Here is a 26749-nt window from a genome sequence, read left to right as displayed (position 1 = left end):
TAAATAGTATCTTGCTATAAAGAATATTAGTATTCGTGCCTGATTAGGATATCAGTGAGCGCTTCGTAAGTACGGGCTTTCAGCCCCCTTTTTAGTAGAATTTAGCAAGACACCCTCTAAAAATGTGCATGATGAGAGGCCAGAAGAAGCCATGAATAGAAATGTAACAATATCCTCGGAGTGTCCGAATCTTGGGTTACTTGTCCCCTGGGATAGCCATGGTCAGAGGAATGAGGATCAGGTTGAGGATTATGTGGTCCAGTCTCGGCTAGTGAGACTGGATCGTGTGGAAGACTGGATCGTGTGGAAGACTGGGTGGTGCTGGTAAACAGACTGGAAGCTTTATCTGCCATCCAGCCCACAGCCTGCACGCACTGTTCTGACAGTGGTGTCCCACACCCACCTGCAAAGTGAGACAGCATGCTAGGACTAGATGATCTATGTGTTTGGTGTGCTCCCACAGTAGGCCTAGTTTGCCCTGGTCCATGGCCACGGCCACTGCATGCACCACCATCAGCAGGGCCCCTACTCCAGACGTTTGACCTACACTAAATGCTGAATAAGAGTGGTATTATTAGAAAATAGAGTAGCTTTCAGTTAGCCCTGAAAAGGACTGTTGGTTACTGTTGTATCAGTAGGTCCTGTCACCCTATAATACACTGTCCCTTCTCCAGAAGAATTTCTCCATAGTCTCTACACTATTTCCGGGTAGAGTGTGTCAAGAATGGCATCACTGGGTCTTACATGACCTGTGGTCGGCCAAGTACAGTAATGCCATTATCCAACATGTCTGCAGCATTAGAGTCATGGGCAGGCAATCTCTGCTTGTTTAGGAGCTGAAAACCAGCCACGAAAAATGCAGGTAGGAGAATCTAGCATGGCCCCGAGTACTCGGATACTCGATTGAGTACCAAGCAACTCGAGCACCACAATGCTCGATCAAGTATGGATCAGTGCCGAGCACGCTGGCCCATCACTAGTGATACTCAAAAAATGCCAGGATTGTTATAACCCACTACATGTCCTCATGTAGCCATTAGTGACTATGAGGAGTAGACGCGCCATGATTCTTCCAAAATAATGTTTAAGATGTGAATGTTATTGAAGGGTGTGGGTACAACCTCAGGGACCACCTTCATCTCCAGATCTTCATTCACTCTACATTAAAGTGAATGTGAAAACAAGACTATGGACAGAACTCAGTACTCAGGGTCACAGGGCCTCCCATGGCTGGACCTCCACCTCTATGAAGTTCACGACATACAGCATTGTAATCTGGTGACCGGCACATCTTATCCCATGATGTAAGTTGTTCTAGTAATCTTCTCTCTTTACGTGATCTCAATACCTGATTCTTCAGCTCCTGAGAGCCAAACCTTAGTATTTTCCCCTGAAAGTATCAACACTCATCAGTGAAGTTCACTACCCGGCACGATAGGTCACTACTCACCAGTGAAGATCACCACTCACCAGAACAAGTCACCACTCACCTGGAAAGGTCACTACTCACCAGGGAACATCCCACTCACCAAGGAAGGTCACCACTCATTAGGACAGTTCACCACTCACCCGAAAAGCTTACCACTCACTAGGAACATCACCACTCACCAGGATAGGTCCCCACTTACCCAGAAAGCTTACTACTCACCAAGGAAGGTCACCACTCACCAGGGAAGGTCACCACAATCCAAGGAAAGTCACCACTCAACAAGGATGGTCACTTCTAAACAGGACAGGTCACCACCCACCAGGACAGGTTAACACTCACCAGGGCAGGTCACTAGTGACTAGGTTATGTCACCACCCACCAGAACAGGTTACCACTTATCAGGGATGGTCATCACCCATCAGGAAAGGTCACCATTTACAAGTATAGGTTACCACTCACCAGTACAGGTTCCCAATCCCAGGGCAAATCACCACTCACCAAGAGAGGTCACCACTTACCAGGGAAGATCACCACCCACTAGTACAGGTAACCTCGTACCAGGACAGGTTACCTCTCACCAAAGCAGGTCACCACTCACTAGGGAAGGTCATCACATACCAAAATAGGTCACCTCTCACCAGGACAGGTCACTACACAACAGGATAGGTTTCCACTCAATGGGGTAGGTTAACACTCATCAGGGTAGGTCACCACTCACCAGGGAAAGTCACCACTCACCAGGGAAAGTCACTTCTCACCAGTACCGGTCATCACTCACCAGTACTGTTCACCACTCAAAATGAAAGGTATCCATAACCATTACAGGTTACTGCACCAGGACAGGTCACTTCTCACCAAGAAAAGTTACCACCCTCTAGAGCAGGTTACCACTCACCACGACAGATTATTTCTCACCAGGATAGGTCACCACTCACAAGGACAGGTCATTACTAGAGATGAGCGAACCGGTCCCGGTTCGGCTCGAGGTCGGTTCGCCGAACGGAGCTCCCGTTCGAGTTCGGTTCGTCGAACGTTCGGCGAACCGAACTCGAACTGCATAGGAAACAATGGCAGGCAATCACAAACACAGAAAAACACCTAGAAAACACCCTCAAAGGTGTCCAAAAGGTGATAAACAACTCACAACACAACACAAACACATGGGAAAGTGACAAGGACATATACTCATGCGAAAACAAAACAGCTGGACAAGGAAAAAGAGGAGGAGACACATATATGAGTATATGCAAGGAAACATCGATGCCATTACTGTGCAACTTGAGCCCTGCTCATTTTAGGCTTCCAATCTGGATAAATTGCCTGAGCTTGCCACGTACGCCTTGGGGATCTTGTCATGTCCTGCAGCCAGCGTTCTCTCGGAACCTGTCTTCAGTAGAGTTGAGCGCGGTTCGTGGTTCGTGGTTCTCCAGTTCGCGGCTCGAGTGATTTTGGGGCATGTTCTAGATCGAACTAGAACTCGAGCTTTTTGCAAAAGCTCGGTAGTTCTAGAAACGTTCGAGAACGGTTCTAGCAGCCAAAAAACAGCTAAATCATAGCTTGGTTTCTGCTGTAATAGTGTAAGTCACTCTGTGAATCAAACTATTATGACATTTCAGTGTATAGTGTGCGTGAACAGCGCCTTCAGATCACTGCTGTTTCTATAATGGCGATCGCCATTTTTTTTTTTTTTTTTTTCTTGTCTTCCTTCCCTAAGTGCGCGCGTCTTGTGGGGCGGGCCAGCATGTCAGCCAATCCCAGACACACACACAGCTAAGTGGACTTTGAGCCAGAGAAGCAACGGCATGTGTGATAGGATCTGCATGTCACATGTCCCTGCATTATAAAACCGGACATTTTCTTCACGGACGCCATTATCTGCCTTCTGCGTCTTTGGTGTCAGACATCACTGTCGCAGCTCCGTCTTCCTGAGTCCTATAGCCGATACAGCTGTATGCGCTGCATACACAGCGTTAGACAGCTTAGGGAGAGCACTTTATAGCAGTCCTTTTAAGGGCTCCAACCGGCAGGGTCAGAGAGCCATAGGTGACAGGTCCTGCAAACAGCAACAGCGTCTGTGTAGCCCAGGTCAGGGATTTCCTACCTGCATTTCACCATTAGGAGGGAATAGAAAGGCAGGCTTCCATTCCTCTACCCAGAGCACCACAATCCTGCCACTGTACCCTCTTGTCCTCTGCACACTCCAACTGATAACTAAGCCATTATACTAGCAAACACTCAGTGTACCTAGTGGCATCCTATACGTGGCTATTGGACTTTGCTATAGTCCCACTAGTGCAAAGACATTTGCAGAGCGCGTCTGCCTGCATTGCACACTACAACTCATTCTAAACAAGCCATTATACTAGCAAACACTCAGTGTACCTAGTGGCATCCTATACGTGGCTATTGGACTTTGCTATAGTCCCACTAGTGCAAAGACATTTGCAGAGCGCGTCTGCCTGCGTTGCACACTACAACTCATTCTAACCAAGCCATTATACTAGCAAACACTCAGTGTACCTAGTGGCATCCTATACGTGGCTATTGGACTTTGCTATAGTCCCACTAGTGCAAAGACATTTGCAGAGCGCGTCTGCCTGCATTGCACACTCCAACTCATTAAAACCAAGCCATTATACTAGCAAACACTCAGTGTACCTAGTGGCATCCTATACGTGGCTATTGGACTTTGCTATAGTCCCACTAGTGCAAAGACATTTGCATAGCGCGTCTGCCGGCATTGCACACTCAAACTCATTTTAACTAAGCCATTATACTAGCAAACACTCACTGTACCTAGTTGTATCCTAAACGTGGCTATTGTACTTTTGTCAATTCACAGTATTGGAACGTTATTTGCAGCACGTCTGCCTGCATTGCACACTCTAACTTTTTTAAACTCAGCCATTTATAGTAGCAAACACTCAGTGTACCTAGTTGTATCCTAAACGTGGCTATTGTACTTTTGTCTATTCACACTACTGCAAATCTATGTGCAGCACCTCTGCATGACAACCTCGTGCTCTGTTTTTAATAAGCTATAATGATAGCACAAAATACTGCCATTTTGTGGCATCATAGAACTGGCTGTTGTATTCCATTAGTGCCCCACTGGTGCCAAGCTATTTCTAGCACCTCTACATCACACCCTCATGCACATTTAGCTACGCTAATGTTATAGCAAACTCATGGAATTCATTGCTGCATTTCATAATTCGGAGGGATAGAAAGTCAGGCTTCCTTTAGCTTTTCCTTCTGTTCATAGACAGCATCTCCAAGACAAATTTCCCCTCCACGTCTAAGTGTGGAGAGGCAGCTAGTGCGCATGCGTGTGCCGATGTACCCCAGCTGCAGCATAATTACAGTGTTTCGCCTAGTGAGTATGCTCAGCCTGACTGTGCCATTCCTGACGCTAAGTCTTCATTTCGGGATACAGCGCATGCTCCCACACTAAGTGTGAAAAGCCTCTTTGCACAGGTGCTTGCATTCTGTGCCGGGTCTAAGTCCTGTTTTGTGCCTAGACACCATGCTAAAGCTGATAGTCTTTTTTCAGAGACTGTATTTCATGCTACTGAGCATGCTCAGGCACTTCCTGCATCAGAGACTAGGTCCGGTAATGAACTCTTTGGCCCTGGCCCTGATGTGGGGGTCCCATATAGACCACAGGGCATCAGGTGTCCTCCCAAATGGCTTGCAGAGGCCCACACCTATGACTTGTCACCGCATTATTGATGGTCAGACGATGACTGGTGAGGTGTTTGGGTCATGGCAGCCATGAGGTCATCATTGAAGTTGCGTTTCCAAATAGGACGCTAGTTATGCCACTCATGACGTGTCACTCTGCTTTTGTCTCCAGGAGGTGCATTGTGGTTCACCCTGGTTTGGGGCGGACCCAGGTTATAAAAGGGGCTGGAGCCAACAAGGAGGTGCGCAGTCTTCTATTATGCTCCGAAAGAGCACACCTCCATGTGTTGAACCCATTGCGGCTTTAGGCCAGAGGTAGGCAGGGATAGGGTGGTGGATGCAGGCCACCACCACAGTTGGTAACGCAGAACGGTTAAGACCAGCTCCTGTCCTAACAGTCCTGCTTGTGCAGCCCAGTGGCATTAACAGGCCTGCTGCTGCTGATGCGCCTGCTGTCCACAGGTGTGGCCCCTACGCACACGGTCAGCGTACTCAATGGCCCCTGTGTTGTTAACAGGGAGTTCCTGGGCTGGGTGGGCATGTGGACCCTGTGACGCTAACAGGGCTCACAGTCTCCAGATCCGAATGGCGTCTAACTCGGTTCAGGCTACTATTAGTTTCATAGCCACACAGCTCTGTATCCTCCACCAAACCTTCAAGTTGCCAACCTCTCCTTTTCCAACTGGGAGCACGGTGGACACTGACTGCTGAAGGTGATATATACCTTTCTCTTTCTTTTCTTATTAATTTTTGTTATATAGCGGTCACAGATTATATACCACTTTATCCAAATCTGCCAGTCCCACTGTAACAGATGTTGTTTCTTCAGCAAATGTTACAGTTGTTTAACCACCAAATCCACGGACCCAAATTTTTTTCCCCTTTCCAACACACCTGTTCCCCTTTCCAACAGCATCTGTCCTTTTTCAACTCATTTTGGGATATGACCAAAAGTGCAACTGTGCAGGGACACCGTACTCAACGCCATCTCAGCACAGCAGCCATCCCTCGGTCCCTCCGATGTGGACAAGTAAAAGACCATTTCCTCCTATCCATGACAAAGTGTTGAGATTCACTCTGTGCAGCACTGGTGTTTAGTGGAAAAGTAGATCTAAGATTGCGTACCACATTCTGCAGATACTCCTGTATACGTGCGTCTATTTCTATGGCAGGAATTAGTTCGCCAAATTTTGTCTTGTACCGGGGATCTAACAGTGTGGCAACCCAGTATTCAGGATTACTTCAAATTCATACAATCCGAGGGTCATGTAGGTAGTGCAGCAAGAAGGCGCTCATGTGTCTTGTGCATCCAGGAGGACCAAGTCCTTGGTGTGTTGGTGGCAGAGAGGTGAGAATCGTGCATCCTTCCTCTGCCCTCTACCCACAACCTCGCACAACCGAAATGTGAGCAAGCTCTCACTCATCTGCTGAGTCTTCCATGCCCATCGCCAGTTCGTCCTCCATTTCTTCATGGGCTCCTGCACTTTCATCAACACTTTTTGCTGATACTATGCGCCCTTGTTAATCCCTCTCCCTCACCATGACTGCCGCATAGGTGCCGCTGACCATCTGGACCTCGTAGATCTTGTTATCCCTTCCGCATATGACTCCTCCTGTACTTCCTCCCCTTCCTCTTGTCCCAACACCTGACTCCGAATAATAATTACAGTGTGCTCCATCATGTAGATGACCAGAATTGTCACGCTGAGAATGACATTGCCAGTGCTAAACATCTTCGTCGACATTTCAAAACTGTGTAGCAGGGTGCATAGGTCCTTGATCTGACACCACTCCAGCAGCGTGATCTGCACCACCTCTGGATCAACTTATCCCAGGCTATATGTCTTACCGTATTTCAGCAGGGCTCTGCGGTGCTGCCACACACGCTGCAACATGTGCAGATTCCAATTCCTGCGTGTCGGAACATCGCATTTACGGCGTTTAACTGCCAGACCCTAAGACTTCCGGAGTGATGAAAGTTGTTGAGCTGCTGTGTGCGCACGATGGAAGTGAGCACATAGCGAGCGTGCCTGCTGCACAAGGACATGTAGGCCGTGATGGTGTTTTAAAAATTGCTGGAGAATTCGGATCAACACGGGAGCCATAAAAGGCACGTGTGTCACATTGCCCTGAGGATGGCCCGCAGCCAGGTTTGCATCATTGCCGCACACGGCTGTTAAGTCACCAACGGAGTCCGCTCCGTCAATTTGTACTCCGGTCGCCAGGTGACAACGTGTTCCTTTCATGAATAGTGCTGATGATGGGAGAGTAGTCGATGCCAGCGGCGCAGGTGGACGCAGGTTATGCTCACCCACTGGGCTGCATTACCTTGACAGATGCAGAATCTCTGGCTGAATGTAGCTGGTGGGTATCTCACAGATGAAATACCATCATTCAGCTACAACCAATGGGAAGACACCACACCCTTTTTTATGCCCATCCTGTCTGCAGACCACTGCCAGACATAGCTATGAACCTCTGGTTAATTTTACCCCCAGTTCAGTTTTATGATTTTGTGTGCTTGTTACCTGACTACTTTTCCTGCTTGCTGTTTATGTACCTTGTTGGCCGATACGCATTTCACCTCTGCTTGTTTTCTGATTAAGTCCTGGCCGTCCCATTCTGTTCCTGTTCCTCAATTAATGTTTTGACCCTGCCTGACTACTATTCTCTGTAATAGCGGTGTGACTCACATTTCCCATACATTTCAAAGTAAAACTTTGACTGCCTGATGGCATTGAGCTCTGCTGCCAGCATAGTAAGGAGGTGTGTGGTAGTCCTTGTGCGCAGTTGCAAGGAAGGGTGGCCTGACCACACAGGGTTTGCGCAAAGGTAGAGGACCCACACGAGGTTGAAGAGGCAGAAGCAGTGTATTAACTTCTACATACAGAACAAGGATTGAAACAACTCGTGGGGACGGCAAGACTTGTACAGCAGACCCTTCTCCATCTCTCACCATAGTTTGCCAGTGCCCAGTCAGTGACATGTAATGACCCTGTCTATGCTTACTGGTCCAAGTATCTGTGTTGAAATGCACCCTGTCGCACACAGATTTTCTCAAGGAAGTGGTGATGTTGTGTGCGACATGCCGGTGTAGCGCGGGCATGCTTTTCTTGGAGAAGCAGTGGTGATTGGGCATCTGGTACTGGGGCACAGCGACAGACATAAGGTCTGTAAAATCCTGTGTGTCCACTACGCGTAAAGGCAGCATTTCGGTAGCCAACAGCTTACAGAGGGATAGAGTCAACCACTTAGCTTTGTCATGGGTCGCAGTAAGTGGCCTTTTATTTGACCACATCTGAGGGACAGAGATCTGGCTGCTGTCTGTAGACGGTGTTGAGTAGGGTGTCCCTGGAAAAATGCAGGTTTGTGAGAAAAGTGCAGGCGGAGACATGATGTTGGCTTCATCTTGCCTTCAGATCTGTTCATCTTGTATCATTTTTAAAAAACACAGCAAGCAAGGGTTACTCCAAGCGGAGTCTCCCTTTTTTTCCAAAAATTGGGCCCCACACAGACACCTTATCAGTGGCAGCACTTGTGCCCTAGTTGCAAACAGGATGTTTTGATTTGCATCAAGCACATTCCAAATCCACAAGCATTTACTCTCCCCAGGATGACACAGGGGTAGTAAATTCCTTCTGGATCCATGACTTGTTCATTTTGATGAACGTCAGTCTGTCCACATTGTCACTGGACAGACGCGTGCGCTTATCTGTCAGCACACACCCAGCAGCACTGAAGACACGTTCAGAGACAACGCTGGCAGCTGGACACGACAAAATCTTCGAGGCGTAACTGGAGAGCTCTTGACATTTTTCTAGATTTGAAGCACAAAAGGAGCAAGGCTCCATTTGCAAAGTCATTGCATCGATGTTCATTTGGAGATACTCCTGTATCATCCTCTCCATCCGTTGACTATGTGTCAGACTTGTTGTCTCTGGTGGCCTTGCAAAGGAGGGTCTAAAAAAATTATGAAAAGATTCCATAAAATTGCTGTTACCAGCACCAGATACGGTCCTACTGGTACGGGTAGACTGTTGAAGATGACGAGGCCGTCCCATGTTTGTCAAGTTACAACTGGGAGAATCACTCCCTTCACCTGCACGGTTGTTTGGTGGAAAAGCCGAGCTAAGATCGAGTAACAGCTTCTGCTGATACTCCTGCATACGTGCGTCCCTTTCTATGGGTGGAATTATGTCACAAAATTTGGACTTGTCCCGGGGATCTAATAGTGTGGCAAGCCAGTAGTCATCATCACTTCTAATTTTGACAATACGAGGGTCATGTTGGAGGTAGTGCAACAAGAAGGCACTCATGTGTCTTGCGCAGCCATGCGCACCAAGTCCACGCTGTGTTTGTGGCATAGAGGTGCTAACCGTTCTTTCTTCCTCTGTCATCTCCCCCCAACCTCTTTCAACTGAAATTTGACCAAGGTCCCCCTCATCTGCTGAGTCTTCCATGTCCATGGACAGTTCGTCCTCCATATCTTCATGTCCTCCTGCACCTTCCTCAACATCTCACCTGCTACCATGCGCCCTTGTTGATCCCTGTCCCCCATGGTCCCATGCCTGCCGCGTTGGTGATGATGAACGTCTGGACCTTGGTGATGTTGTTGTGTCTTGCGCATATGAATCCTCCTGTAGTTCCTCCCCTTCCTGTTGTCCCACCCCCTGACTACGAATAGTGTTTAGCGTGTGCTCCAGCATGTAAATGACTGTAATCGTCATGCTGATAATGGCATTGTCAGCGCTAAACATATTCGTCGCCATGTCGAAACTGTGCAGAAGGGTGCATAGGTCCTTGATCTGAGATCACTCCATCAGGGTGATCTGCCCCACTTCTGCATCTCGTTGGCCCAGGCTATACATCATGACGTATTGCACCAGGGCTCGCCGGTGCTGCCACAGTCGCTGTAACATGTGGAGAGTTGAATTCCAGCGTGTCGCCACATCGCATTTCAGGCGATGAACCGGCAGGCCGAAAGACTTCTGTAGCGATGCAAGTCGCTCAGGTGCGGCGGTTGAACGGCGGAAGTGAGCACTGCAGACAGTTTCCGTGCCCTGGTCAGAAGGCCATCTAGGCCGGGATAGTGTGTTAAAAATTGCTGGACAACAAGGTTAAACACGTGAGCCATACAAGGCACGTGTGTCACCTTGCCCAGGCGAAGGGCCGCACCCAGGTTTGCAGCATTGTCGCACACGGCCTTACCAGGCTGCAGGTTGAGTGGAGACAACCATTTATCAAAATCAGTCTCCAGAGCTGCCCACAACTCAGTCGCTGTGTGACTCCTATTTCAAAGACATGTCAAGCTAAAGACCGCCTGATGGCGTTGCGCTCTGCTACCAGCATAGTAATGAGGGGTGCGTGATTCCTTCTGCGCAGTGAGAACGCTGGTGGCCTGACCAGGCAGGCTTGGGGCGGAGGTGGAGGACCCAGATGAGGTGGAGGATGCAGAAGCAGTGGCGGAACTTGGACAGACAGAGGATTGACACACAAGTCGTGGGGACGGCAAGACTTGTGCAGCAGACCCTTCACCATCTATCACCATAGTTACCCAGTGGCCAGTCAGCGACATGTAACGTCCCTGTCCATGCTTACTGGTCCAAGTATCGGTGGTGAAATGCACCCGTTCACACACAGAGTTTCTCAAGGAAGCGGTGATGTTGTGTGCGACATGCTGGTGTAGCGCGGGCACACCTTTCTTAGAGAAGTAGTGGCGACTAGGCATCTGGTACTGGGGCACAGCGACAGACATAAGGTCTCTAAAATCCTGTGTGTCCACTAGGCGGAAAGGCAGCATTTCTGTAGTCAACAGCTTACAGAGGGATAGAGTCAACCTCTTCGCTTTGTCATGGGTCGCAGGAAGTGGCCTTTTATTTGACCACATCTGAGGGACAGAGATCTGGCTGCTGTGTGTAGACGGTGTTGAGTCGGGTGTCCCTGGAAAAATGCAGCTTTGTGAGGAAAGTGCAGGCGGAGACATGATGTTGCCTTCATCCAAAGTTGGTGCTATCGATGTCTGAGAGAGCTGTACACACTCACTTGTTTCCCCTTCCAAACCAACTGACGACCTACCAAGCAAACTGCCTGTTGCGGTTACAGTGGTGGAAGTTGTGGGTGGAAAAACAGGTGTGACAGCTGTCCCCACAGTCCTAGAAGATGACGAGCGCGCGGATGCACTGGAAGGGGCAGGCGGTGGATGGTTCGCTCCGCTAGGCCGCATTGCAGCACGGTGAGCTTCCCATCGGGCCATATGATATTTATTCATGTGACGATTCATGGAAGAAGTTGTCAAACTGCTGAGGTTTTGACCTCTACTAAGAGAACCATGACAAATTTTACAGATCACATAATTTGGGCGATCTTTTTCTATGTCAAAAAAGGACCTGGCTAGGCAAGGCTTAGAGGCCATGCGACCTGTTGATCCACCCCGAATAATGCTCAGAGGCAGAGTGGTGGCTGAGGATGCAGTTGTAGACGTGCTACCAGTGCTCCGACTGTGTCCAGGAAGGCGCCAGGTTACTTCGACGTCGGTTGCATCCTCCTCCACCGCCTCTGTTGACCTCCTCGAGTGTCTGACTGTGGGTTGACAGTAGGTGTGATCTAGAACTTAATCATCAATTGTTGTGTTTGCACTCCCCTACCCCTCAGACCGAGTTTCTTCTTGCCCTGACCGAATATTTAAGTTGTCATCCCAATCGGGTATCTGCGTCTCATCTTCATCAGTATGTTCCTCATTGCCTATAACCACAGTTGTTGGAAAGGCAGCATTTTGGTAGCCAACAGTTTGCATATGATGAAAGTCAACCTCCAAGCCATTTCATGCCCTTCTAAAAGCATGTAAAACACAGCGAGGGGACTCCAACCACAGTCTCCCTCGTTGCCACTAACTGGGCCACACACACCCCACTTGACTGGCATCGGTTGACCCCCCCTTTTGACAAAGAAAAAGATGCTTTGCATGAAGCACTCTCAAAAATACGCGTGCCTTTCCCGTCCCCTGGCTGACCCAGGGGAAGAAAAGTCCTCTGAGAGCCATGACTTGTTCATCTTGGTTCTTTTAGAGACACAGCGAGGGGACTCCAACCACAGTCTCCCTCGTTGCCACTAACTGGGCCACACACACCCCACTTGACTGGCATCGGTTGACCCCCCCTTTTGACAAAGAAAAAGATGCTTTGCATGAAGCACTCTCAAAAATACGCGTGCCTTTCCCGTCCCCTGGCTGACCCAGGGGAAGAAAAGTCCTCTGAGAGCCATGACTTGTTCATCTTGGTTCTTTTAGAGACACAGCGAGGGGACTCCAACCACAGTCTCCCTCGTTGCCACTAACTGGGCCACACACACCCCACTTGACTGGCATCGGTTGACCCCCCCTTTTGACAAAGAAAAAGATGCTTTGCATGAAGCACTCTCAAAAATACGCGTGCCTTTCCCGTCCCCTGGCTGACCCAGGGGAAGAAAAGTCCTCTGAGAGCCATGACTTGTTCATCTTGGTTCTTTTAGAGACACAGCGAGGGGACTCCAACCACAGTCTCCCTCGTTGCCACTAACTGGGCCACACACACCCCACTTGACTGGCATCGGTTGACCCCCCCTTTTGACAAAGAAAAAGATGCTTTGCATGAAGCACTCTCAAAAATACGCGTGCCTTTCCCGTCCCCTGGCTGACCCAGGGGAAGAAAAGTCCTCTGAGAGCCATGACTTGTTCATCTTGGTTCTTTTAGAGACACAGCGAGGGGACTCCAACCACAGTCTCCCTCGTTGCCACTAACTGGGCCACACACACCCCACTTGACTGGCATCGGTTGACCCCCCCTTTTGACAAAGAAAAAGATGCTTTGCATGAAGCACTCTCAAAAATACGCGTGCCTTTCCCGTCCCCTGGCTGACCCAGGGGAAGAAAAGTCCTCTGAGAGCCATGACTTGTTCATCTTGGTTCTTTTAGAGACACAGCGAGGGGACTCCAACCACAGTCTCCCTCGTTGCCACTAACTGGGCCACACACACCCCACTTGACTGGCATCGGTTGACCCCCCCTTTTGACAAAGAAAAAGATGCTTTGCATGAAGCACTCTCAAAAATACGCGTGCCTTTCCCGTCCCCTGGCTGACCCAGGGGAAGAAAAGTCCTCTGAGAGCCATGACTTGTTCATCTTGGTTCTTTTAGAGACACAGCGAGGGGACTCCAACCACAGTCTCCCTCGTTGCCACTAACTGGGCCACACACACCCCACTTGACTGGCATCGATTGAGCACCCTTTTGAAAAAGAAAAAGATGCTTTGCATGAAGCACTCTCAAAAATACGCGTGCCTTTCCCGTCCCCTGGCTGACCCAGGGGAAGAAAAGTCCTCTGAGAGCCATGACTTGTTCATCTTGGTTCTTTTAGAGACACAGCGAGGGGACTCCAACCACAGTCTCCCTCGTTGCCACTAACTGGGCCACACACACCCCACTTGACTGGCATCGATTGAGCACCCTTTTGAAAAAGAAAAAGATGCTTTGCATGAAGCACTCTCAAAAATACGCGTGCCTTTCCCGTCCCCTGGCTGACCCAGGGGAAGAAAAGTCCTCTGAGAGCCATGACTTGTTCATCTTGGTTCTTTTAGAGACACAGCGAGGGGACTCCAACCACAGTCTCCCTCGTTGCCACTAACTGGGCCACACACACCCCACTTGACTGGCATCGGTTGACCCCCCCTTTTGACAAAGAAAAAGATGCTTTGCATGAAGCACTCTCAAAAATACGCGTGCCTTTCCCGTCCCCTGGCTGACCCAGGGGAAGAAAAGTCCTCTGAGAGCCAGGTCCACATTGTCAGTGGACAGACACGTGTGCTTATCTGCCAGCAGACCCCCAGCAGCACTGAAGACAGGTTCCGAGAGAACGCTGGCTGCAGGACACGACAAGATCCTCAAGGCGTACGTGGCGAGCTCAGGCAATTTATCCAGATTGGAAGCCTAAAATGAGCAGGGCTCAAGTTGCACAATAATGGAATCGATGTTTCTTTGCATATACTCATATATCTGTGTGTCTCCCTCTTTTTCCTTGTCCAGCTGTTTTGTTTTCACATGAGTATATGTCCTTGTCACTTTCCCATGTGTTTGTGTTATGTTGTGAGTTGTTTGTCACCTTTTGGACACCTTTCAGGGTGTTTTCTAGGTGTTTTACTGTGTTTGTGATTGCCTGCCATTGTTTCCTATGGGCTCGAGTTCGGTTCGTCGAACGTTCGACGAGCCGAACTCGAGCCAGACCCCCCGTTCGGCGAACCGCCTCGAGCCGAACCGGGACCGGTTCGCTCATCTCTAGTCTTCAGTGCTGCTGGGGGTCTGCTGGCAGATAAGCACACGCGTCTGTCCACTGACAATGTGGACATGGCTCTCAGAGGACTTTTCTTCCCCTGGGTCAGCCAGGGGATGGGAAAGGCACGCGTATTTTTGAGAGTGCTTCATGCAAAGCATCTGTTTCATTTTGAAAATGGGGATCAAGTGATGCCAGTCAAGTGGGGTGTGTGTGGCCCAATTAGTGGCAACGAGGGAGACTGTGGTTGGAGTCCCCTCGCTGTGTTTCTAAAAGAACCAAGATGAACAAATCATGGCTCTCAGAGGACTTTTCTTCCCCTAGGTCAGCCAGGGGACGGGAAAGGCACGCGTATTTTTGAGAGTGCTTCATGCAAAGCATCTTTTTCATCTTGAAAATTGGGTCAACTGATGCCAGTCAAGTGGGGTGTGTGTGGCCCAGTTAGTGGAAACGAGGGAGACTGTGGTTGGAGTCCCATCGCTTTTGAAAAAAGATCCAAGATGAACAAGTCATGGCTTTCAGAGGACTTTTCTTCCCCTGGGTCAGCCAGGGGACGGGAAAGGCACGCGTATTTTTGAGAGTGCTTCATGCAAAGCATCTGTTTCATTTTGAAAATGGGGATCAAGTGATGCCAGTCAAGTGGGATGTGTGTGGCCCAATTAGTGGAAACGAGGGAGACTGTGGTTGGAGTCCCCTCGCTGTGTTTCTAAAAGAACCAAGATGAACAAGTCATGGCTCTCAGAGGACTTTTCTTCCCCTGGGTCAGCCAGGGGACGGGAAAGGCACGCGTATTTTTGAGAGTGCTTTTTCTTTTTCAAAAGGGGGGTCAACTGATGCCAGTCAAGTGGGGTGTGTGTGGCCATATTAGTGGCAACGAGGGAGACATCATCTGCAACTTGTTGGCAACAGAAAGGCTGCCTTTACACCCTTTTGAGACCGAGGATTTTCGAGACCTTATGCCCATTGCAGTATCCCAAGAGCCGATGGCCAGTCGTCACTCCTTCTCCAAGAAAGGCGTGCCCACGCTACCACAGTAGGTCGCACACAACCTCACCGATTCCTTGAGAAACTCTGTGTGTGACAGGGTGCATTTCAACACAGATACTTGGACCAGTAAGCATGGACAGGGGAGTTAAATGTTGCTGACTGGGCACTGGGTAACTGTGGTGAGAGATGGAGAAGGGTTTGCTGTACAAGTCTTGCCGTCCCCACGACTTGTGTGTCAATCCTTCCTCTGTATGTACAAGTTCCTCCACTGCTTCTGCCTCCTCAACCTCGTGTGGGTCCTCCACCTCGGCCCAAACCCTGTGTGGTCAGGCCACCCTTCCTTGTAACTGCGCCCAAGGAATCCCACACACCTCCTTACTATGCTGGCAGCAGAGCTCAAGGCCATCAGGCGGTCAACGGTTTACTTTGAAATGTAGGGGAAATGTGAGACACCGCTGAGGAATTGTGGACGGTTAGCTCTGGAGAGTGAGACCGAGTTTCATCAATGGTTGTCTCCACTCAACCAGCAGTCAGGGAAGGTCGGGTGCGACAATGATGCAAACCAGTCTGCGACCCTTCTTCAGGGCAATGTGACACACGTGCCTTGTATGGCTCACGTGTTGAACCTGGTTGTCCAGCAATTTTTAAAGCACTATCCCGGCCTACATGGCCTTCTGCAGAGGGCACGGTGTAACGCCTGCCTGGATCGACACACTCAGATGGGCTGTAAAGGATAGGCTAGAGGCAAGCCACTCACCAAGCTGGACACCCAGAACCCTGAAACCCTTTAACCCCTATACAGTGATTTGGAATTACACAGGGCCCAAGTTGATCAATACCTGTGGAAGGCTGCAGTTCCAGAGAATAGTAGTCATGCAGGGTCATAAACATTAATTGAGGAAGAGGAACAGAATTAGATGGCCAGGACTTAATCAGAAAACAAGCAGAGGTGAAATGCGGATCGGCCAACAAGGTACATAAACAGCAAGCAGGAAAAGTAGTCAGGTAACAAGCACACAAAATCATAAAACTGAACTGGGGGTAAAAGTAACCAGAGGTTCATAGCTATGTCTGGCAGTGGTCTGCAGACAGGAGGGGCCTAAAAAAGGGTGTGGTGTCTTCCCATTGGGACCAGAGTACAAATTGATTGAGTGGACTACGTTGGTGATTTAACAGCCGTGTGCGGCAATGATGCAAACCTGTCTGCGGCCCTTCTTCAGGGCAATGTGACACACGGGCCTTGTATGGCTCACGTGTTGAATCTGATTCTCCCAGCAATTTTTATACCACCATCCCGGCCTACATGGCCTTGTGCAGCGGGCACGCTGCTATGTGCTCACTTTCATCCTTCGCACCCAGCAGCTCAACAACTTTCATCGCTCCGGAAGTCTTAGGGTCTGGCAGTTAAACGCCGGAAATGCGATGTTCCGACACACAGGAATTTGAATCTGCACATGTTGCAGCGTTTGTGGCAGCACCGCAGAGCCCTGCTGAAATACGGTATGACGTATACCCTGGGCTAACTTGATCCAGAGGTGGTGCAGATCACGCTGCTGGAGTGGTGTCAGATCAAGGACCTATGCACCCTTCTACACAGTTTACAAATGTCGATGCAGATGTTTACCACTGGCAATGCCATTCTCAGCGTGACAATTCTGGTCATCTACATGATGGAGCACACTGTAAGCATTATTCGGAGTCAGGTATTGGTCCAAGAGGAAGGTGAGGAAGTACAGGAGGAGTCATATGCAGAAGGGATAATAAGATGTACAAGGTCCATACGGTCAGCGGCACCTAGGCAGCAGTCATGGTGGGGGAGAGGGATTAACAAGGGCGCATAGTATCAGCAAAAATTGTTGAGGAAGGTGCAGGAGCCCATGAAGAAATGGAGGACGAACTGGCGATGGGCATGGAAGACTCAGCAGATGAGTGAGAGCTTGCTCACATTTCGGTTGTGCGAGGTTGGGGGGAGAGGGCAGAGGAAGGAGGCACGATTCTCACCTCTCTGCCACCAACACACCAAGGACTTGGTCCTCCTGGATGCACAAGACACATGAGCGCCTTCTTGCTGCACTACCGACAACATGACCCTCGGATTGTACGAATTCCAAGTCATGCTGACTACTGGGTTGCCACACTGTTAGATCCCCGGTACAACACAAAATTTGGCGAAATAATTCCTGCCATAGAAATAGACGCACGTATACAGGAGTATCTGCAGAAGGTGGTACGCAATCTTAGATCTGCTTTTCCAGTAAACACCAGTGCTGCACAGAGTGAATCTCAACACTTTGTCATGGATAGGAGGAAATGGTCTTTTACTTGTCCACATCTGAGGGACCGAGGGCTGGCTGCTGTGCTGAGATGCCATTGAGTACGGTGTCCCTGCAGAGCTGCACTTTTGGTCATATACAAAATGAGTTGAAAAAGGACAGATGCTGGTGGAAAGGGGAACAGGTGTGTTGGAAAGGGGAAAAAAGTTTTTGTCCGTGGGTTTGGTGGTTAAGCAACAGTAACATTTGATGAAGAAACACCATCTGTTACGGTGGGACTGGCAGATTTGGATAAGGTGGTATATACTATGTTACCGCTATATAACGAAAATTAATAAGAAAGAGAAAGGTATATATCCCCATCAGCAGTCAGTGTCCACCGTGCTCCCAGATGGAAAAGGAGAGGTTGGCAACTGGAAGGTTTGGTGGAGGATACAGATCTGTGTGGCTATGAAACTAATAGTAGCCTGAACCGAGTTAGACGCCACTCGGATCTGGAGACTGGGAGCCCTGTTAGCGTCACAGGGTCCACATGCCCACCCAGCCCAGGAACTCCCTGTTAACATCACAGGGGCCATTCAGTACGCTGACCGTGTGCGTAGGGGCCACACCTGTGGACAGCAGGCGCATCAGCAGCAGCAGGCCTGTTAATGCCACTGGGCTGCACAAGCAGGACTTGTAGGACAGGAGCTGGTCTTAACCGTTCTGCGTTACCAACTGTGGTGGCGGCTTGCATCAACGCCCTATCCCTGCCTACCTCTGGCCTAAAGCCGCAATGGGTTCAACACATGGAGGTGTGCTCTTTCGGAGCATAATAGAAGACTGCGCACCTCCTTGTTGTCTCCAGCCCCTTTTATAACCTGGGTCCGCCCCAAACCAGGGTGGACCACAATGCACCTCCTGGAGACAAAAGCAGAGTGACACGTCATGAGTGGCATAACTAGCGTCCTATTTGGAACCGCAACTTCAATAATGACCTCATGGCTGCCATGACCCAAACACCTCACCAGTCATCGTCTGACCATCAATAATGAGGTGACAAGTCATAGGGGCGGGCCTCTGCAAGCCATTTGGGAGTGGCCTGGCCACATCGTCAGGACACCTGATGCCCTGTGGTCTATATGGGACCCCCACATCAGGGGCAGGGCCAAAGAGTTCATTACCGGACCTAGTCTCTGATGCAGTAAGTGCCTGACCATGGTCAGTTGCATGAAATACAGACTCTGAAAAAAGACTATCAGCTTCAGCATGGTGTCTAGGCACAACACAGGACTTAGACCCGGCACGGAGTGCAAGTACCTGTGCAAAGAGGCTTTTCGCACTAAGTGTGGGAGCATGCGCTGTAGCCCGAAATGAAGACTTAGCCTCAGGAATGACACAGTCAGGCTGAGCATACTCACTAGGCGAAACACTGGAGTTAGGCTGCGGCTGGGGTAAATCGGCACACGCATGCGCACTAGCTGCCTCTCCACACTTACACGTGGAGGAGAAAGCAGCCAGCTGGACAACCCGAGGCACAGGCCTAAATGGCAGCTGATGCCTGGGCGCAACTGAAACCGCAGCAGGCTGCTTGCGTTTAAGGCGTCACCGTTTTGTAACAACAAATACCATTCAAAAGAACAGGTGTACTTCTTCCTATGGATAATCTGATATGATCCCTTTTTCATGGACACGACCATCGCTAACAAATGTAGATGAGGCCAAAACAGCAGCTGCTTCAATGGATCTGAAGTGCTCCATAAAGTTGCCTCTCCTCCACCCCAATTTCAAGATCCCAAATACTCCATTCCTCTGTGGTGTCAATCCAATCGCACTTGCTTCCTAACAGCTCTCAAGTTTCCACCAGCCCTGCTGAGTATGGGGTAATAGAGATGGTTGAGTTTGCATAGCTGTTCAGTCGCACTATAGCCTGGGAATCAGAGGTCTGCTCCAAAGCTGCAATGAGTACAGACAAGGAAGTTATTATTATTTTTATTATTATTGATTTATAGAGCACCATTGATTCCATGGTGCTGTACATGAGAAGGGGGTTACATACAGAATACATATACAAGTAACTATAGACAGACTGGTACAGAGGGAAGAGGACTCAGCCCTTGCGGGATTACATTCTAAAGGATTTTTGGGAGGAGACAGTAGGAGTGGTTTAGGTTGAGCGTCAAGTATGTATGGTGGTGGTGTCATTGAAGGTTATAGTCATTTCTAAACAGATGAGTTTTCAGATTCAGTTTGAAGCTTGCGGGTGTAGCAGATAATCTGACGTGTTGAGGTAGCGAGTTCCATGAGACAGGGGAAATGATCTGCGCAGATAGCCTGAAGCTTTGTGACTGGGATCCAGGCCCCGATGAAGAAGGTGCTGTGCCTAATCTACACCCTCATTTCCAAAAATTAAATCCTCCTGGTGGAGACAATGGGGAACATGATGAGGAGCACAGATACCTGATTGGAATGACAACTTTACTATTCGGTCAGGGCAGGAAGAGGTTGTCTCGGAGGACTCAGGACGAGGGGAATGAAAACACACAGGGTTATTGATGAGGTTGGAGACCCCACTTACTGTCAAACCAAAGTCAGCCAGTCGATGAGGTCAGCAGAGGAGGTGGAGGAGGATGCTACTGACGACGAGGTTACGTTGCGTCTTCCTGGCCAGAGACAAAGTACTGGAAGCACGTCAACAACTGAATCCTGGACCACAACTTTGACTCTGAGCAGAAGTCGTGTTGGCTATGCAGGTCGCATGGGCTGTAAGCCTTTCCTAGCCTGTGAATTGTTGGACATCGCAAAGGATCACCCAAGTCATGGAATCTGTAAGATTTGTCAACAATCTGTAAGTAGAAGGCAAAAACTCACACCTCTGAGTACTTCCTCCATGAAGTGTCACATGGATATGAATTGATAGCGTGAAGGTGTATTGCTCAGCTTTAGCCACTGTCAATGCAACATGCTTATTTGCCATTGCATGCATTGTTGCAGACTACACACAAGGGGCTGCTGTTATTTTGGATCTGCCTTTGGTCACTATAGCAATATAAAATTGCTCTTCGGGTGTGGACTTGGAGATGCTGTCTATGAACAGAAGGAAAAGCTAAAGGTGTGTGTTACAGCAAGGAGCCACCGCGGAAACAGTTCGTTCAATTGTGAGGGGAGTCGTGTTGTACTTTGATGATGAGCACTGTAACGTCAGTGAGCAGCATCCTGTGCCACAGACCAACATTCTTACGGTGCTGTCTATACTGTTTACCGTGAGAGGAGCGTAAAGTCTGTATTTCTGGCAACTGGACATCACAGTACCCGGGTACGGTAGGCTGTGCCCAGACAATAATGCGGGCACGCAACACTTTGTTTTATTAGCAAAACACATATCTGTTCTGGGTAGGCCGACTATATAGACAATAAGACTTGCTGCCTCTGCACTGTCAAATTGTCACGTACAGTTTAAATCATAGAGGGACAGCAACACATGTTTGCATTGACTGTTGCTTTTCAAGATTTCCATGACTGTGTTGCAGAGCTGTGTGGTTTGCATTCACACTGCTATCATCTGCCTTATCTGTGAGGCTTCAGCTAACAAGGGTATTCAGGGGGGTTCATGTGTTTTGTCTATGTTTAGGTAGATAACTTGGAAGCTCTTGTGATGCGCCACTGGTAAGTCGTGTTCGCACACACACACACACACACACACACACACACACGCACAAACACACAATTACTGCTACACAGAGGGATTAGCAGGTAGTAGGCAACAGAATAGATTGTTCAATTATTTAAATTGTATGCATGGTTCTTATTGTTTGTTTTGGTAAAGTTAAACAATCATTTATCAACCCAACTGCCTAGAGTCCTTTTCCTGTTGCCTGGTTTTGCTGCATACTGGGGAGCCCACCCTGTACACGACTTAAAATGAAGCATAAGTCGCAATGTGAATTTCACTGTGCTACAATGCGGCCTAGCGTGCCAGTGCAACCACCGCCTGCCCCATCAAGTGCATCTGCGTGCTCTTCATCCTCTGTGACTGTGGGGACAGCAGTCACACATGGTTTTTCACACTGAACTTCCACTCCTTTACCCGCAACAGGGAGTGTGATTGGCAGGTCATCACTTGTTTTGGAAGTGGAAACAGAAGGTATTGTTGAGCTGTCAGACATCGAGAGAACCATCATTGGATGCAGGCTACATTATATCCACGCCTGCACCTTCGTCACAGATTGCCTGGACTACCTGCAGTTAATAATTGCATTCCAGAAATGGAAAGGAGTGTAGAATGCACATGTGTTGTACCTTACTTGGCAGCAAAGGAACACTAACTTAGTATTCCAGACAATTTTAGGAAGGCAGAAAAAGAGTCAGCTCTTTGTGCAAATTAAATAGCGTGGCAAAAGTGGACAGATGGGTACAGGGGCCGTGTTCTGTGGGTACCAGGACAGTAAAAAAACCTCACTGTCTATCCCTCCTAATGATCAAATGCAGCAACGAATTCCCTGAGTTTGCTATAAAATTAGCATAGCAAAATGTGCATGAGGGTAGAATGCAGAGGTGCTTGCGATTGCTTGGCACAAGTGGCACAATAAAGGAGTCCCGGCCATTTTTTGTATGCCACTAAGTTGCAGTATTTTTTGCTAGCATTATAGCTTATTAAAAACAGAGCATGAGGGTGTCATGCAGAGGTGCTGCACATAGCTTGGCACCAGTGGGGCAGTAATGGAGTACAACAGAAAGTTCTATGATGCCACTAAATGGCAGTATTTTTTGCTATCATTATAGCTTATTAAAAACAGAGCAGGAGGGTGTCATGCAGAGGTGCTAGATATAGCTTGGCACCAGTGGGACAATAATGGAGTACAACAGCCAGTTCTATGATGCCACTAAGTTTACTCAATTTTTGGTATTATAATGTATTAGTAACAATGAGTTGGAGTGTGCAATGCAGGCAGAGGTGCTGCAGATATCTTTGCACTAGTGGGACGATACAGAAGTCCAATAGCCACGTTTAGGATGCCACTAGGTACACTGAGTGTTTGCTAGTATAATGGCTTAGTTATAATGAGTTGGAGTGTGCAATGCAGGCAGACGTGCTGCAAATGTCTTTGCACTAGTGGGACTATACAGAAGTCCAATAGCCACGTTTAGGATGCCACTAGGTACACTGAGTGTTTGCTAGTATAATGGCTTAGTTATAATGAGATGGAGTGTGCAGAGGACAGGAGGGTACAGTGGCAGGGTTGTGGGTCTGGGTAGAGGAATGGAAGCCTGCCTTTCTATTCCCTCCTAATGGGGAAATGCAGCGAGGAAATCCCTGACCTTAGCTACACAGACGCTGTCGCTGTTTTCAGGACCTGTCACCTATGGCTCTGACCCTGCCAGTACGAGCCCTTAAAAGGACTTATAGAAAGTGCTCTCCCTAAGCTGTCCAGCGCTGTGTATGGAGCGCATACAGCTGTATCAGCGATAGGACTCAGGACGGAGCTGCGCCAGTGATGTCTGACACCAAGGACGCAGAAGAGATAATGGCGTCCTGGAGGAAAATGTCCGTATTTATAATGCAGGGACATGTGACATGGACATCCTATCACACATGCCGTTGCTTCTCTGGCTAAAAGTCCACTTAGCTGTGTGTGTGTCTGGGATTGGCTGACATGCTGGCCCGCCCCACAAGACGCGCGCGCTTAGGGAAGGAAGACAAGGAAAAAAAAAAAAAAATGGCGATTGCCATTATACAAACAGCAGTGATCTGAATGCGCTGTTCACGCACACTATACACTGAAATGTCATAATAGTGTGAGTCACAGAGTGACTTACACTATTACAGCGGAAAGCCAGCTAGGAATTAGCTGTTTTTTTGCTGCTAGAACCATTATCGAACGTTTCTAGAACTATCGAGCTTTTGCAAAAAGCTCGAGTTCTAGTTCGATCTAGAACAGGCCCCAAAATCACTCGAGCCGCGAACTGGAGAACCTCGAACCGCGAACCGCGCTCAACTCTAGTCATTACTCACCTGGACAGGTCGGGTGGGTTCTGCTTGTATTTCTTTCATCGAGGCTGTTTGTTACAGAACAATGAACATCCCATGGTCCAGATAATGATGATATGAAATTAATCCTTCTCTGGTCACTTGTGATATTTTTCAACTTTGATATTCCATTGACGGACACAATGAAGCTGAGATTCGATCCCTTCTCCACGGAGCAAATAACCTCTAAGCTGCCATTTTGACATGACAAGTCCAGTATGAGGTCTGATGGTGGAACTAAGAGATAAAAAAAGAAATATTTACAAGGGGGTAAAATACTCAAAGTGTGCCTCAGAGTTAACACTGTGTCTTAGCATCAAAGTGCAGAAGCCTTAAAGGGGTTATCCGGCTTATTTTGACTTTTGTTTTTTTTATTACCCTATTGGGCTACATTGGTGCAGGTAAGTAGATAGAGAGCACTTACCTGCCCTGCTGTCAGCCCCTCTCCCCCGGCTCAGAGTGGTCATGTGACCGCTCCTGACGCAATTTTGCTGCTTCCGGTCATTTCATGTCAACATGGGCAGGACCATGTTGACATGCAAATCTGGGAACAGCTTGTTGCCGCCCTGCTGGGCTGTACAGTGCGTGAGTCCCCGCCCCCCTTCCCTGCACCTCCCACACATTCCCCTGCACTCCGTACTCTCCCCGCCCATGGTGTCACCGCCAGCACCGGGCCCCCTGCTTACAGTGCTTAGGATAGCAGGAGTGTCCGTGTAGTCTGTGTCCCGCTCCCTGCCAGCCCCGCGGCTGCTCGCACTGCAGTGTATCAGCAGCTTCTTACAGTGTGTGCAGCTGCAGGGATGATGAGCGCTGCTGTCAGGAGGTTAGATGAGATCATTACCTGCTGTGACGATCTCCTGCTCTGCTGACGTCAGCACTGTCACTGCCTTCTATGCCCGCCGCGTTCTCACGTCACGTCTCGCGGGCGGCCCGAGACTGTCACTAGCGGTGATGTCACGGGCTCTAGCGATACTGCTGAGAACGCAGCGGGCATAGAAGGCAGTGACAGCGGTGACGTCAGCAGAGCAGGAGATCGTCACAGCAGGTAATGATCTCATCTCACCTCCTGACAGCAGCGCTCATCATCCCCTGCAGTGACCTGGGCTGACCTATTGATGCGAAGAGCCAGGATTGGCACATCTAATGGATACGCCACTTCTGGGGCGGCTGCGGCCTGCTATTTTTAGGCTGGGGAGTGTCCAATAACAGTGGACCTCCCTAGTCTGAGAATACCAGACCACAGCTGTCCGCTTTACCTTGGCTGGTGATCTAATTTGGGGGGGACCCCACGTTTTTTGTTTTAAATTATTTATATAACTTAAAATATCAGCGTGGGGTGCCCTCTGCTTTGGATTACCAGCCAAGGTGAAGCTGCCAGCTGTGGTCTGCAGGCTGCAGCCGTCTGCTTTGCCCTAGCTGGCTACAAAAGATAGGGGGAAACTCACGTCGGTTTTTTTTTAATTATTTATTTTTTGGCTAAATACAAGGCTAAGCACCCCTTAGTGCCACATGAAAGTCACTAAAGAGCGCCAGCTTAGAATATGCAGGGAGGTGGGACATTATATAGGTCTTTCTCATCTATCTATCTATCTATCTCATTCATTCATCCCTCTATCTCTCTGTTTCTATATCTATCCATCTCTATATCTACTCATCTATTTATCTTTCTTGCTGCTTCGTTTTTTTGCGGTCCGCAAAAAAACGGAAGGCACACGGATGACACGGATGCATCCGTTTTTTTGCGGACCGTAAAAACGGAACTGTCATGTGAATGTAGCCTACATGTGTTCCCTATGGGGGTAGGGGTTGGTACAGAACCATGGTGGTGGTGGGGGGGTTGGTACAGAGCGCCGTTTGTGTGTGTGTGTGGGGGGAGGTTGCAAAGCCCGATGTGTGTGGGGGTCGCAGAGCCCAATGTGTGTGGGGGTCGCAGAGCCCGATGTGGGGCTGTTATTTCCATTGCTAGAGTGATAACAGGTCAGGTGCTGGGGCAGAATACTGACAGGGAATGTGTGTGCAGGGGGCGGGCAGGGGGCGAGGCTGGAGAGTGAGGCCGGGCAGGGGGCGAGGCTGGACAGTGAGGGTGGGCAGGGGGCGAGCCTGGACACTGAGGCGGTGCCAGCTCTGACTGGGAGGTTTAGCACAGGAAGTGGTCAGTTTTCTGGATCTGAATGTAAACAAGGAGCTGCAGAGAATAAAGGAATAATTCAAGAGGATCAAAAGTTAGAAAAGAAAAAATAACAATGTAGGGGTGATTTATATCACAATGCAGCACAGATAAACTCAAAAATGTTTGGTAAGCTAATGTCGGACAACTCCTTTAACATTAGGGAGGAGAAGCTCTGAAAATGGAGGAGATAACTCATAACAGAAGTGGAGAAGCACCGACACCAAAGAGGAGAAGAACCAACATCGTAGAAAATAAGCCCCATCACCAAAGAGGAGTAGAAATGATACCAAAAAAGAGAAGCACACTCACCAGAGTGGATAAGCCCCAACACCAAAAAGGAGAAACCCAGTCACCAGAGAGGAGAATATCTGACACCAAAGAAGAGAAACCCTAACATCAGTAGAGGTGAAGTCGTCCCAACATCAAAGAGATCCCTAACAACAAAGAGAAAAAAGCCATGACACCAAAGAAGAGAAGACCCGATATTAAACAAGAAAAACCCTAACACCAGAGAAGAGAAGCACTGGCACCAGATAGGAGAAACCCCAATACCAAAAAGGAGGAACTTTAATGGAGATATAAGAAAGCCTGACACTGAAGAAGAGAAGCCTTGACAATATAGAGCAAAGAAGCTTTGACACGGGAAAGAGGTAAAAACCTGATAATGGAGACGTGAAGCCCAGACTCTGGAGAGAAGAAGAAGCCCAGACTCTGGAGAGAAGAAGAAGCCCAGACTCTGGAGAGAAGAAGAAGCCCAGACTCTGGAGAGAAGAAGAAGCCCAGACTCTGGAGAGAAGAAGAAGCCCAGACTCTGGAGAGAAGAAGAAGCCCAGACTCTGGAGAGAAGAAGAAGCCCAGATTCTGGAGAGAAGAAGAAGCCCAGACTCTGGAGAGAAGAAGA

At 48.9% G+C, this 26749-nt stretch overlaps 1 protein-coding gene across 1 annotated transcript in view; it reads right to left on the bottom strand.

Annotated features, from left to right (window-relative positions):
• LOC142292432 (Fc receptor-like protein 5) overlaps positions 1 to 26749 on the bottom strand; it is a 210514-nt gene that overhangs the window by 9263 nt on the left and 174502 nt on the right. The window contains exon 5 of the mRNA XM_075337775.1: positions 23664 to 23915. Coding sequence (XP_075193890.1) covers positions 23664 to 23915 — 252 coding nt within the window. The remainder of the gene's footprint in view (positions 1 to 23663; positions 23916 to 26749) is intronic.

The sequence above is a fragment of the Anomaloglossus baeobatrachus genome, chromosome 2 (genome assembly GCF_048569485.1).
Source record: "Anomaloglossus baeobatrachus isolate aAnoBae1 chromosome 2, aAnoBae1.hap1, whole genome shotgun sequence".
Taxonomy (NCBI): Eukaryota; Metazoa; Chordata; class Amphibia; order Anura; family Aromobatidae; genus Anomaloglossus; species Anomaloglossus baeobatrachus.
Note: the sequence above shows the minus strand (reverse complement) of the source record. Positions and strands in the feature narration are given on the sequence as shown.